Source organism: Pongo abelii, chromosome 1 (assembly GCF_028885655.2).
Source record: "Pongo abelii isolate AG06213 chromosome 1, NHGRI_mPonAbe1-v2.0_pri, whole genome shotgun sequence".
Classification (NCBI taxonomy): Eukaryota; Metazoa; Chordata; class Mammalia; order Primates; family Hominidae; genus Pongo; species Pongo abelii.
Window position 1 is genome coordinate 76,074,295 of NC_071985.2, and position 14,674 is coordinate 76,088,968.

A 14,674-nucleotide genomic window follows, 5' to 3' on the forward strand; every position below is an offset into this window, starting at 1 on the left:
TAAAATCTTTTAAGTGCCACATAAGGAAGACTAGGTTTTGTTTATACATCATCCTTTACATTGGAACATATTCTTTGAATATGGAAAACTGAAGACATTCTAATGATAAATACATTGTCCTTTCTGGAGGAAAAAATGGTACTGTTAGAACATTACTCTGTCTCTCTACCATAATCTTTAATAAGTAAGCCATCACTTTTGGGGGGAAAAAAAGTTATAAGACAGACTTTCTTAGTAGACTTTCTTTTTAGGAAGACCAGTAGGAGATTGTTTTTGGAACATATAGCTGGCTTGTGCCCCTATGTACGCAATTAGATTTAGGAATTTTAAAAATCTATGTAATATTTAGATTTTGTCTGCTTTTGCCATTGCTTATTTACATTGATTCAGAACGTCTTGCTGATTCCTGTCATAGAAACAGAATGCCATGTTTGCTTATGGCAATCTTTCGTTTATTAACTTTTTAAAGATTCAGACCTTCAACCCAATAAGGCATTACTCCATATCTTCAAATGCATGGTTTTTTGTTTGTTTGTTTGTTTTATATACTTTAAGTTCCAGGGTACATGTGCACAACGTGCAGGTTTGTTACATATGTATACATGTGCCATGTTGGTGTGCTGCACCCATTAACTCGTCATTTACATTAGGTATATCTCCTAATGCTATCCCTCCCCTTTCCCCCCACCAAATGCATGGTTTTTTGTTTTAAAGTTTCCAGGCGCATTTTCTGTCCAAAAAGACTATCAGTATTATTTAGAAACTTGCCACATATTTAACTCAGTATGGTTAAAAGTCCTTGCCATTACTGAGGTTTCATTGAAATAAGTTATAGGATTTACTTCAGAGAAAATTACCATTAAAAACAGAGGGGGAAAGATGCACATCTGTAGTTGACTTGTTTTTCTTCCATTTCCTTTTTTTTTTTTTTTTTTGAGAGACAAGGTCTCACTCTGTTGCCCAGGCTGGAGTGTATGGAGTGCAGTGGCATCATCATAGCAGCTCGCTGTAATCTTAAACTCCTGGGCTCAAGTGATCCTCCCTAGTAGCTAGGGCTATGGGCCCACACCACCATCCCAGGCTCATTTGTTTTTTTTTTTTTATTTTTTATTTTTTATTTTTTGTAGAGGCGAGATCTTGATATATTTCCCAGGTGGATCTCAAATTCCTGGCCTCAAGTGATCTCCCACCTCAGCCTCCCAAAGTGCTAGAATTAAAGGCATGAGCCACCATGCGTAGCCAACTTCTCTTTCAGATCAGAAAATACAAGGAGCAATTTATACTTAAGATGAAATTACTGTTTACTAAATTTCAATGTCCCTGTTTTGTTATTTTTTTGTTCAGATGGCACTCAAAGAGAACAGCTCCTTACAGTTGCATTATTTTTGTTGCAAATAGCTGGGTGATAAGCTACTCAAGGCTGTGGTCTGGAATTGAGCCTGGTTATTCTGTGCATGGTGTGAAATGTGTTGAGTTTTCTGTGTGCTTGGCTTTATGCACTAGGCTGTTAGTAACAGGCTGGTGTTGCAGAGGGAGGCAAACACCCTGGCAGGCCAGTCACAGCCCCCGCCACCACCACCTCCAAAATGGCCTGGGATGATGTCAAGTGAGCAGTTGAGCTTGGAACTGCACCAGGTGGAAAGGGAAATCGGGAAGAGAACACGGGAACTGAGTATGGTGAGTGTTATGGTGGGGAAAGAGAGGGAAGGTGAAATGAAATCTTTCATGTGGCTCTAGAATTATCTAGAGGTACAGAATCATCACTTCAAGGCACTCTGATGAGTGATTAATATTTAAAATAATTCTCATGCAGGTGGGCTACCTTCCGATTTTATCATTCCCTTCCTCATTCTCTTCTGGTTTGGGTGTGTTCTTTGTCTTAGAATTCTTCATTAACTTTTAGGGAAAACAAGGTTTTAATGCTTCTTTAATTTAAGAACTTAATGGAAGTTCTTAAATGTCTGTTTAGCATACTGATTAGGGAAGCAAATAGGATGGTGTTTACTATTTTGCAATGACAACATGTTATATAAAGATGTATTCACCAGATAACATTCTAGTTTCGTAGCCTTTATAATGATGACCTATTTTTGCTATGAGTGATATGCAATCTGCACATTCTTTCCTGTATCCATTATATATGCTTAGGAATAACTATATCCATTAATATTCTTAGGATTTGCTTCATAGTGCACGGACATTCATTTTAGTAAATTTTGAATCTTAGGGGATTCCTCAGGTTGCATGATATGATTTTTTTTGTTGCATAGTTTTCAAAATCTTTTTTTTTTTTTTGAGGCGGAGTCTCGCTCTGTCGCCCAGGCTGGAGTGCAGTGGCGCGATCTCGGCTCACTGCAAGCTCTGCCTCCCGGGTTCATGCCATTCTCCTACCTCAGCCTCCCAAGTAGCTGGGACTACAGGCGCCCGCCACCTCGCCCGGCTAATTTTTTGTATTTTTAGGAGAGACGGGGTTTCACCATGTTAGCCAGGATGGTCTCGATCTCCTGACCTCGTGATCCACCCGCCTCGGCCTCCCAAAGTGCTGGGATTACAATTGTGAGCCACCGCACCCGGCCAGTTTTCATAATCTTTCTAAGCAAATAAATTGAGTATGCAGGTTTTTTTTGCTTTCAGTAAGTATGTTAAAGATATTTATTGTACTTTGGTTTGCTTTTTTTTTTTTTTGAGATTGAGTCTCTGTCACCCAGGGTGGAGGGCAGTGGCGCAACCTCAGCTCACTGCAACCTCCACCTCCCATGTTCCAGTGATTCTCCTGCCTCAGTCTCCTGAGTAGCTGGGTTTACAGGTGCCTGCCACCACACCAGGGTAGTTTTTGTTTTTTATTTTTTATTTTTTTAGTTTTTTTTTGAGACACAGTCTCACACTGTTGCCTAGGCTGGTGTGCAGTGGCACGATCTCAGCTCGCTGCAACCTCTGCCTCCTGGGTTCAAGTGATTCTTCTGCCTCAGCCTCCCAAGTAGCTAGGATTACAGGCGCCTGCCACCACGCCCAGCTAATTTTTTTTATATTTTTAATAGAGATGGGGTTTTGCCTTGTCGGCCAGGCTGATCTCAAACTCCTGACCTCAGGTGATACGCCCACCTCAGCCTCCCAAAGTGCTGGGATTACTGGTGTAAGCCACCATGCCTAGCCTTTTTTTTTTTTTTTTTTTGAGAGGGAGTCTCACTCTGTCACCCAGGTTGGGAGTGCAGTGGTGCAATCTCAGCTCACTGGTTAGTGAGCAAGTGGGTTGTATTCTGTTATGTTTTTATGTATGTCACTCTTTTAGTCTGCCAGTTTCTTTGGTTATTTTACAAAATTGAATATGATTTCTGGATCATCACTTTGTATTATCTGTAATTTGGTCTCTCCCATTAACACCATTAAATAGACGATAACTGATTTTATTTCCTTCTCTTTCAAAGGAAAACCAGTGTTCTCTGGACATGAAAAGCAAACTGAATACAAGTAAACAAGCAGAAAATGGACAACCAGAACCACAAAACAAGGTTCCGGCTGAGGACCTTACATTGACATTCAGGTAAAGAAAAGGAGATTTTCGTAGCCATATTAAATTACACACAAAAGAGAAACTAGTATATTATCCAGTCGTATCAGAAATACCCTCATAAATATAATTTGATTCTTAAAATATCCTTATTCTGTGTACATAAAGAATATTTTTGCAGCCGGGCGCAGTGGCTCACGCCTGTAATCCCAGCACTTTGGGAAGCTGAGGCGGGCAGATCACGAGGCCAAGAGATCGAGACCATCCTGGCCAGCATGGTGAAACCCCGTCTCTACTGAAAATACAAAGATTAGTTTGGCATGGTGGCACGTGCCTGTAGTCCCAGCTACTCGGGAGGCTGAGGCAGGAGGATCACTTGAACCTGGGAGGGGGAGGTTGCAGTGAGCCAAGATCGTGCCACTGTACTCCAGCCTGGCGACAGAGTGAGACTTGGTCTCAAAAAAAAAAAAAAAAAAAAAATTTTTGCATAAATCTGGAGTTACAAAACTTAGATCCAAGGTTGAATTATCTATTAATACCTAACAAAGGAAAATTTCTGGTTATGTTTCCATCTTCCCCTTGTTTTTAAATTTATTTCGAATACAGCCTTATATCTTTACATTATAAAAGTACTATATGCTCAATGTAAAAAAAAAAGAAAAAAACAAAAAATAAAGTCACTCCCCCATCTTAAATATGTTACAAAAAATTAGCTTTAGGAAATGGAAAATTTTAGAAAAGGGCAAATTTTAAAATTGCCTGTAATTCCAATATTGAGAGATACCTCTTGTTAACATTTTGGTGTATTATATTATCTTTCCAGTCCTTTTTTTTTTTTTTTTTTTTTTTTTGAGACAGAGCTTCGCTCTTGTTGCCCAGGCTGGAGTGCAATGGCACGATCTCGGCTCACCACAACCTCCGCCTCCCAGGTTCAAGCGATTCTCCTGCCTCAGCCTCTCGAGTAGCTGGGATTACAGGCATGCACCACCATGCGTGGCTAATTTTGTATTTTTAGTAGAGACAGGGTTTCTCCATGTTGGTCAGGCTGGTCTCAAACTCCCGACCTCAGGTGATCCACCTGCCTCGGCCTCCCAAAGTGCTGGGATTACAGGTGTGAGCCACCGCACCTGGCTCTTTCCAGTCTTTTTAAAGTGTGTGGGCATTTAGCCTCTTGCTAGTTTTACAAACCCAGCACTCCATCTCCCTGGTTTTTAATTCAGTCTATCCTATATCATCCAATATTATTCTGCAGATATGGAAAGATACATATCAACTACCATGAACAACCCTACAATAAACAGTATTACAATTAATGCTTTGTTTGCATATCTTAAATTATTTTCTAAGGCTCTTTTGAGGCTTTTGAATGCATAGTCCTAAGTTGCCCCCCTGACGATATATAACAAAAATTTCTAATGCTTTCAGGCTTGGATTTTGACTGTTTTTTTAATTCATGCATTACCTTGGATTCTTTTTTTTTTTTTTTTTTTTTGAGACGGAGTCTCACTATGTCACCCAGGCTGGAGTGCAATGGCATGGTCTTGGCTCACTGCAACTTCCACCTCCTGGATTTAAGTGATTCTCCTGCCTCAGCCTCCCGAGTAGCTGGGACTACAGGCGCGTGCCACCACACCCGCCTAGTTTTTGTATTTTTAATAGAGACGGGGTTTCAGTATCTTAGCCAGGCTGGTCTCAAACTCCTGACCTCATGATCCACCTGCCTCGGCCTCTCAAAGTGCTGGGATTACAGGCATAAGCCACCACGCCTGGCTTTTCTTTTTTTTTTTTTTTTTTGATAAAATCTCATTCTATCACCCAGGCTGGAGTGTAGTGGTGCGATCTTGGCTCAGTGAAACCTCTGCCTCTCAGGTTCAAGCAATTCTTGTGCCTCTGCCTCCCTAGTAGGTTTTTACAGGCACGCACCACCAGGCTAATTTTTGTATTTTTAGTAGAGACAGGGTTTCACCATGTTGGCCAGGCTGGTCTCCAACTCCTGAGCTCAAGTGATCCACCTGCCTCGGCCTCCGAAAGTGCTAGGATTATAGGCATGAGCTCAAAATTATTTCTTATGGTAGCAAACCTGCTAAATCAGGGATAAGTACTTTTCTTAAAGGCCAGGTAGTAAGTATTTTAAGATATGGGCCTTACAGTTTTTGTCGCAATTCTCAACTCTGCTCTGTGGTTTGAAAGCAGTAGATAATACGTTAAACAAATGACCAGGCTATATTCCAATAAAACTTTAGTTACAGAAATACGCACCTGAAAAAAAAAATGCACCTGGCTAGCTTTAGTTTGCCAACCGTGTGCTAAAACATGGATAAGGGGCTGTAGATTAAAATGTGGAAGCCATTTATATATTTTTTATCATGCTAAATTTTATCCCCTGTTGATTTTATTGTACTAATCATTTTTCTCTCTCTCCTTTTTCAAAATTTTAAAATGTCAGCAGTGATGTACCAAATGGATCAGCCTTGACACAAGAGAATATCAGCCTCCTATCAAACAAGACCAGCTCTCTGAACCTGTCAGAGGACCCTGAGGGAGGAGGGGATAATAATGACTCCCAGAGATCAGGAGTTACTCCCAGTTCTGCTCCTTAAAATATGAGGAGTCCTACTTTTATCTTCTGCTCCTAATCAGTTTGTCGGGCATAGGGGTAGGAGAATGCATAACTTCTAAACTTTTTCTCTTAAGAGCGGTCAGAGAAATCCAGGAAATTCACCAGAGGCAATGTGCACAAACACCACTACTAAAAGCAAACCCTGCACATAGTTCACATTAATGCATTTTTTTAATTTAAAGAAAAAGAAAATTAGCAGTATCTGCAAGCAATTCAGATTAAATTTGTTTTTGTTCTGTGAATGAACTTTATTTTAATAACTTTGGACGCCTTGGATCCAGGGCTTAAAAAAAAAAAAAAAGATATTATATATACACTCTGTTTGATTAATTGTATGATCTTAATGAAGTAGGTTTTCTTGTATTTTGGTATTACATACCCAGTGTATAATTTGTATAATTCCTCACCCCCAATCCTTATCAATTCTCATCACCCCATAAACTTAGACCAAAAACGTCAGCTTCCGGAGAATTCTGTGGTGCTTGAGAAACAGACAGTACTAGACTGAGTTATTAGAAAATGTGCAGCAAACCAACTTTTCCCAGAGCTGTTATTTGGAATTCTTTATCCCTTTCTAGATCACTAGCTTCATTGGATACGTATGTTTTTCTTGACATTGAAGCTTTTTGTTTGGGAGGGTTTTATTTCTTGTTTTTATTTTCAACTTTTCAAATAGAATTACCAATTTTTGAAGTCCTCATTTTCATATTAAGGATCATTTGCATTCTCTTAATATAATCAGAAAGCTGATTCAGTGTTTAATTAGATTTAAATGTTGATCAAGAATTAACTAACTTATTAGCACTGAAAATACATGTTTGGTGTTTCACCTGCGTTCAGCTCATGGTTGGAAATTTGAAGCAGTGCTTTTCAAATTAAACTTTTGCCGAAATCATAGGATGCTCAAAAACAAGGACAATCAACTATGTTTTAAAACTGCAACATTTGATTTGAACTTAAAATGAATAGAGCCACATTATTTTGATGGATGTTTTTGTTTTACTTGTAAACTGATTGAGTCTTAAGGATAGTTTATGAATTGATCACTTGTTGCTCAGAATCATTAGTATAAGTAGGTAGGAAATAGTTTGAAGTCATTTTTCATAGACTTAGCTGTCCAATGTTGAAAATGTTTCTTCATGAAAATGTTGAAAAGAGTAAGGATTTTTTTTTTTTTTATTCTGCTGCACATATTCTGATGCCATGTGTCTGTGCTTAACTAAGACCCTGTAAAACGTGTTTAGTGGGGACTGTTTGATATAGTTGCCCTCTCCATTCCTCTATTTGCCTGATTTTTTCAGTTTCCCTTTCTGGATTTTGCTACTAAATTAGAAAGCACTGGTTATGTAATAAGTTACTACATTGCTTTTTTGGGTAAAAACAAGAGTTTATATTTTTCTTGTTTCTTATTTTCTTAACCCTTAACTGCTGCTGAGGTCATAACAACCTCAGTCTAAGCTCTGTGTCCATCATACTGTTAACTTAAACAAATGGGTGGTGGGGGTGGGAAGGGTAATACAGTCCTGCCATTGCCTACCAGTAGGAGAGTCCAAACAGAACACTCTTTTGAGTAGCAATTATTTAATTTGCCCAGTCAAGGCACCGTGTTTATATACTATTTCACATTGAATTTGATTATGCCCTACAGACCTGGCTGGTCAAGGATTTGATATACACATATTGGCTTGGGATTCGAGCTTTCTTTTTTATTTAAATAAAAATTTATATATATATTATATATATACATATATACATAGCTATATCTGTATATATATTGGGTATGTTTTAAGGATTTTTTCGCATGAGCGCAGCTGTTGCGATAAATTGACCGATTGGGAGGTGGTAGAAGCACTGAATGAAGGTGAGGCTTTTTTTTTTTTTCCAGTTTTCTTATACATTTTTCTTCTTTTAAAAAAAAAAAATATATATATATATGCTTTTGCTTTTTTTTTTTTTTTTTTTTTGCTTTTGTTTGCTTTTTGACTTTTACTTAAAACCCTTTTTACATTTCCACTTTAAATGCCTATTGTTTATTGGGAGAAGGAAAGAAACAACTTTTGTATGTCTGACAGAGTCCCAATTTTTCATTTCTCTGCATAACAGTAAAAGGCAACATTATTGGCCTCCAACCTTCTTTTTTTTTTTTTGAGAGGGAGTCTCCTTCTGTCACCCAGGCTGGAGTGCAGTGGGTTGATCTCGGCTCACTGCCACCTCCACCTCCTGGGTTCAAGTGATTCTCCTGCCTCAGCCTCCTGAGTAGCTGGGACTACAGGCACGCGCCACCACGTCCAGCTAATTTTTATACTACAACCTTCTTATAAGCAGATTTGGACCGATCTCCTTTGGATATGTCAGATCATCCTAAATTTTAGAAGCAGTTGATTCACTTTGGAATTCAGAATGATTCTTGTATTAGAAGATAATTTGTGGGTATTAATTTTTAAGTTTAGAATAAAAGTAAAGATTCATTTTGAATATCAGTTGAAACCCCTTAGTAACTCAGTTTCTGTTATTCTTCTTCTTATTTCCTTTAAATACACTTGTTCTTGGCTTTCGCCATTTTGATTCTGTGAAGTAGGCAGGAGCAGGGATTAATTTATACAGTATTCCTGTTCTGAACAAAACCAGAAGAGTCACTGTATAAACTTGACTTAAAATAGTATCTTTCTCTTTTCGTGTATTTTCATTTGGGGGAAAAAAATCTTTTTAATTGTAACCTGAATTCAAGCTGTACCCCTCCATGGTCCTACACTCTAGAGCTAACCTGGTTGGGCAGAAAGGCAGAAGGATGGTATATGGTCCCATTGTGCCTATAATGTATTTTAAATTGGTCATTCCACCTTACCTAATGGAAATTCTTGCAGCTTTCCTAGTGCTCATCAGCGGTTTTAGGAATTCACTAACACCCCCAAAATTTGTTTTTTGTTTTTTTTTTTTCCTTTTCCTTTTCTCTGTGATATCATGAGCCTGTAAGGACAAATGGCATATTTGGGCATAAGTGCTTGACTCTGTAACTACTTTTTTCAAATCAAAATCTAAAAGGTATTAATTTCTTCTGGCTTTTTAATTTTGTTTTTTTTAGAGACAAAAGATGAAACCAGATAGGAAATACAGTTTCTATGTTTTCTACTTACTAAAATATTAGTTTCTTCTAAATATTACTTTATTTGTATTTCGGTAAATTCAAAAGCAAAAATTGGATATCTGAGATGGGTTAAGGTAGGAGTAATAAGCATTGTGTTCACTCATACATAGGTGAGGGAATTTTATTTATAGCGAGAAATATAAAAGTATTTTGACTTACTCTTTTTTCAAGGAGTCTCTAGGAAAGGGTAGAAGAACTGAGAATAAGACATCTAGATTCCATTTCTGGTTTATATGTAGCTCTTTTGCCTAATTTATATATAATTTTGTCATAAAATAAGTCCAGTAACTGTCCTGTCTTAGATAACTTACAGAGGCTGAAGTGACCAAAGATCCATTCCTTATTACTTTTCTAATTAAAAGAAGAGTTAGCTAGATTTCTAGTAGTAGTATTCTAGATATTGATAAGACATTATTCCTAATGCCAACTACAAATACTCAACTACTCAATGTATTTAAAAAATTGTTTGGTACAGCATTAATGTTGGTGATTCCTTTCTCCCATCTTATTTCCCTTCCCTTCTATTCTTTCCCATATATTTCTTTTGCCTAAAAGAATATTGGTATGATTCTCATTTGCTACTTTGAGTATATAACTCCACCAGACTTTCCAGAGTTCTTCAGGGATGGAGCTCAAGAAGTTTACATTTTTCCATAAATGTCTTTTTTTTTTTCTTGACCTTTTTCCACCCTGTAATTTCCCCTTGACTTACCCACTGCCCTCCCCAATCTGCAACAGTGACAGTTTGCTGCCTCAAAACAGAGCATTCAAATGAATTCGCTTAGCCAATAACTTCTGTGAAGTTGCCTTTTCTAATGGTGTTATTACTCAGTGATGCACAAATGTGGTATTTGCCCTACTGGTAGGCAAACAAAGGTCTGGTTAAGAATGGTAACCTGCTGTTTTCTTTAAAGGAGAGCCAAAGACTTGTGCTTTACTCTGTTTTGGTTTTGGGGGAAGTAGTAGCCATTTTGATCATGAAACCTTTTAGTATTTGTGAGTTGATTGTACTGTGTAAGTAGATTTATCTAAAGTTAACTGTTAAAGTTAGCTAGCCTTGTAAAATGTAAAAGTAATGAAAATTCATCAGTTTCTCTAAGCCAGTGAATGTCATCTTTTGTAATATTGTGTATAAGCATTTGTGCCCACCCCAGCTTCTGCTATCACTGTGGTCAAGTCATGGGTCTGAGTAAAAGAATTATTGAGTATGTGACTGGTGAGAAATAACTAACTATAGTCAGTACATGTACAGATTGTTAAAATTCAAGACAAAATATTTTCACTAAAAAAAGGATTCGTCTCAGTAAAGAAGTATTCAGTTGCTGTCACTTATATACAAATGGTGGTGGGTAGCAGTCTCACCATTTTTCTACTCTCTTTTTGCTCGTTTTAAATAATTGAGTAAAGGTTTTATTTGTAAAATCTATCTGTAAAAAGCACCCGGAACGATTTATATGTCATTGAAAGGAATGGCCCAGTTACTTTTTAGGAGAGATTAATAACCTACCTGGAAATTAACTACAGTGTTTACTTAGATTTTTTTCCCCCTAACAAGAGTCTAAGTGTGTTAAATTTTTAACTGATGATATGGTTACAGTGTTGCAAGGTGATCTCCTCCCCTGAAAAATCTGCCTATCCTTTTAAGAAAAATTAGACCTACTAAACTAAAGCAAATTTTACTTTCATCATTAGCACCTGAACAAGCAAGCAGTCTACTACTGTCATCATTTTACCTGAGTGCCCATTTTGCTGATCCACATTCATAGCTTTCTACTTTAGACAGCTATGATTTTTATATTTATTTGTTGCTTCAGCTCAGGTTTATGAAATTTTCCTGCTGAAATGACTTATTGGGAGTTGTAGGTTGATTATAGTTACTATTAAACATTTTCTCAATTTAGCTTTTCTGAGCCACTTCAAAAAGAAAGGTGTTTTTGTCAAAAGGTACTATTAATTGTAGCAAGTAAATCTTAAGATTTGAATTTTTAAGATTTTATTTCTGTGTTCACTAAAGATCTCACAAGTAATAGATTATAATTGATAAGTAGTACTAGCTATAGTGTTAATAAAGAATAAGACTGTCACCACCAGGAATAAGTAACACCTTTTAATAATAAATCTATTCCTAATAGTTACGTTTCCAATACTGCACTGAACAAAGTGGGTAAAGAGCCCTTTGAAATCCTATTGTAATAAAGGGACTTACCTCACCACTGGAATCCTTGTTTTCAGAGCCTCTGGATTTTCAGCCAAACACTGAATTTCTCCTAAACTTTATCCCGGAAACATCCCTAGAGAACAAACTTTATTTTCACAAGAAAGTAAGGCACAATAAGTGGGAAGAACTTAAACCTCAAGATAATATTGTGTCCAAAAATGTGTATTTAGAAAAATAAAATCCTGTGGAGTTTGTTATCCTAATGTTTTATACTAGATAAGGTGAGTTGTTTTCTTGTATTGAGGTCTTACTGTTTCAGATTTGTTTTTGTTTCTGTTCTAACTCTAAGCAGACAGAGCTCACAAGTCTTTGGCATCCATTTTAGGTTGTACACTCAGAGTCATCTTATAACTGGAAACTGTCAGGTGGTCCCCCACCCCAGTGAGTGTATGAAAGGGTCAAGAAAAAGATTGGAAACAAACTAGTGGGTGACTAATTGGTTGCTCTATTATTATTATTATTATTTTCATTTTTCTTTTTAATCACCATTTATTTGTGTAATGTTTCTCCATTGATTGGCTGTCATTCTTATAATATCTGAACTACCCCATAAAATAGTTCTCTGATTTAAAGGCATTTAGCTTTTGCTTATCGTTTTTACATCCTGTGTTCAACTAAGACACTGTCCTGAGAGTTATTTTTTCCAGATGGATCGTTGGCCTAAATTTTCACACTTCTCCCCCTGTTCATCCTTTTTCCTCTTCCCTGCTTCCTGGGAATAAAAAGAACTTTTTTTTAAAAATTAATTAGTCCACAAGGCTCATTATCTTTCTTTATGATTAATCTATGACTTTTTGGTACAAGAACAATGGAAAAAGTGAATTAAGGTAATGAACAAAACCTTTCACCCACTTAAACATTTTCCAGTTTTGAGATTCCTCTTCGTGTGTGTGTGTCTTCCCCTTGTTACCCCTTCTGCCTTTTTTCTCTGACTATGGTAATTTGGTCTTTAGGCTCATACCAGTCTCCCCGAGACATTCTGCAGTCATTATCACCTTTTTGGGTGGATTTTATTTTGTTTTATTTTGTTTTTTAAAAAAAATAACTTTTTAACATTGGTGCATATTTGCTTGGGATAGAGCTTGTGTAATTTACCAATCGTATTGATTGTAAGTGATTGTGCCCTGCAGAGGTATATTTAACAAGACAAAAATAATCTTGGTTAATAAAGGAGCCCATGAGATTTGAGTCAGGTTATAAGTGACTATGAAATCACTTACACTTTTGGATAGAATTTATATCTCCTGTTCTTATAAATCAGTGGTAGACATACCATTTTTTAAAGTTTTCTTGCATTCTTTGTTTTTTTATTGCCACAGCTCCCTATTCTTTCTTGCCTGCCTCCACCCACCTGTTCAGGAAAAAAAAATTGAGCCTTAAAGTGACAGCTGATTTTCTAATTGCTGAATTTTGTGAAATTTTACTTTTTCCAAGTGTTTCCAACTTTAAAAAGAGATGTGAAGACAAATAGGTTGGAATGGTGAAGACAAATGGATTGGAATTTCACAGGCTGTGAATAATTCCTTAGGATCTGGCAAACTGTGAAGTCTTATTTGAAGGCCTTATCTCCTGAGAGTTCTTTTGGAGTAGGAAAAAGAACCCTATTTGAAATAGACAATTTCTCTTGTTTTTAATCTGTTTAATATTTCTGATTTTTAAGCAGCTTTCAAAACAAGTGTGGTGGAAAAAAAGAAATAGTAGTAGGAAGATGTTTAGGGCAGCAGAACTCTGGGTCTAAATAAGTACATGTTCCCACTTGTTGCCGATTTTTGAGAGTACTAGGGCTATCTTTCTCAATTTTGTATTATTTGTGTGCATGTTTATATCAAAGATGCCCATTTCGTTAAAATGCTATTTCCTTTCTTTATTACCTTGGAAACTGACTCAGCCTCATGTTGCTCCTAATTAGTGTTTAAGGCTCCCATGAGTTGCAGATAAAACGATTTATTTTAACAAGTAGAAGGAGGTGATTCACCTTTTGGATTGTAAATATATGAAAGTGTCTACAAGGTCTTTATCTGCTTTCTGTCAGCATTTATATTAAATGATAAATTAATGAGGAACGTGTGTATTCTTTTTTGTAAATGAGTGTGTGCCATCTTATTCTAATCTTGAGATTACTTTCTTACACCTTTTTAATGGAGGGGGCTTTTTTAGGTGAAAAATAAAGAAATGGCTAATCTGCATGAGCAAACACATACTTGGAGTAGCCAATTTTGTGTGGACATCACAGGAATTAGTCCAATCTTGAATAAGCTACAGTCAGATTCCTTCATTTGTCACACAGTGATTGCACATTAGGAGTGAGGTTAGTGGTTCTGAGATACTGGCATCAATTCAATGAGATTCCATGGCTAACATCCAATGTCTTGGTTTTTCTGCCTTCTCTGAAAATTAGGGCCATCTTTATGCTTAAGTGAAATGGATTTGTCATGATAACTTCCTGATGCAAAATGTTTTTTTGTCTTTCCATTCTTTTTTTTTTTTTTTTTTTTTTGAGATGGAGTCTTGCTCTGTTGTTGTCCAGGCTGGAGTGCAGGGGCGCAATCTCAGCTCACTGCAGCCTCTGCCTCCTGGGTTCAAGCAATTCTCTTACCTCAGCCTCCCGAGTAGCTGAGAATATAGGCCTGTGCCACCATGCCCAACTAATTTTTATATTTTTAGTAGAGATGGGATTTCACCATGTTGGCCAGGCTGGTCTCAAACTCCTGATGTCAAGCAATCTGCCCGCCTCAGCCTCCCAAAGTGCTGGGATTACAGGCATGAGCCACTATGCCCAGCCTTGTCTTCCCATTCTTACTGACTTCTGATTGTCCTGAAATCCCCACCCATTAGTCATTCCTCGCAGTTAGTGGATATAAGTAAGTTTGTCTAATAGAGACCATACGTTAGTCAACACCTCAATGGCATGAAGAAGAAAAGGGAGGAGGTTGGGTGTGGTGGCTTGTGTGTGTAGTCCCAGCTACTCAGGAGGCTGAGGCGGGAGGAGTCAAATGCAGCATAGGTGATTTTAGCAAACCAAGTATACAAAGACTTTCGGATACAGGAAAATTTGATTAAGTATTGGGCATTAGATGATACCAAGGAATGGCATTTTTATTCATTGTGAAACATGATTATGTAAGAAAACATCCATTTTTTTAATAAAAATGGATAACTGACAATAGCTGCAATTTCCTTTAA

At 37.2% G+C, this 14,674-nt stretch overlaps 1 protein-coding gene across 7 annotated transcripts in view; it reads left to right on the forward strand.

Moving 5' to 3' along the window:
* RC3H1 (ring finger and CCCH-type domains 1) overlaps positions 1–13,554 on the forward strand; it is a 95,681-nt gene extending 82,127 nt beyond the window's left edge. For 2 of the 7 annotated variants that reach the window (XM_024232244.3, XM_063726429.1), the window contains exons 18-20: positions 1,504–1,677; positions 3,426–3,541; positions 5,958–13,554. In XM_024232244.3, coding sequence (XP_024088012.1) covers positions 1,504–1,677; positions 3,426–3,541; positions 5,958–6,108 — 441 coding nt within the window. In that variant the 3' untranslated portion in view covers positions 6,109–13,554. Of the gene's footprint in view, positions 1–1,503; positions 1,678–3,425; positions 3,542–5,954 lie in introns of all 7 variants that reach the window. The other 5 variants (XM_024232262.3, XM_063726432.1, XM_024232232.3 and 2 more) reach the window with 3 other exon arrangements.
* The last annotated feature ends 1,120 nt before the right edge of the window (positions 13,555–14,674 follow it).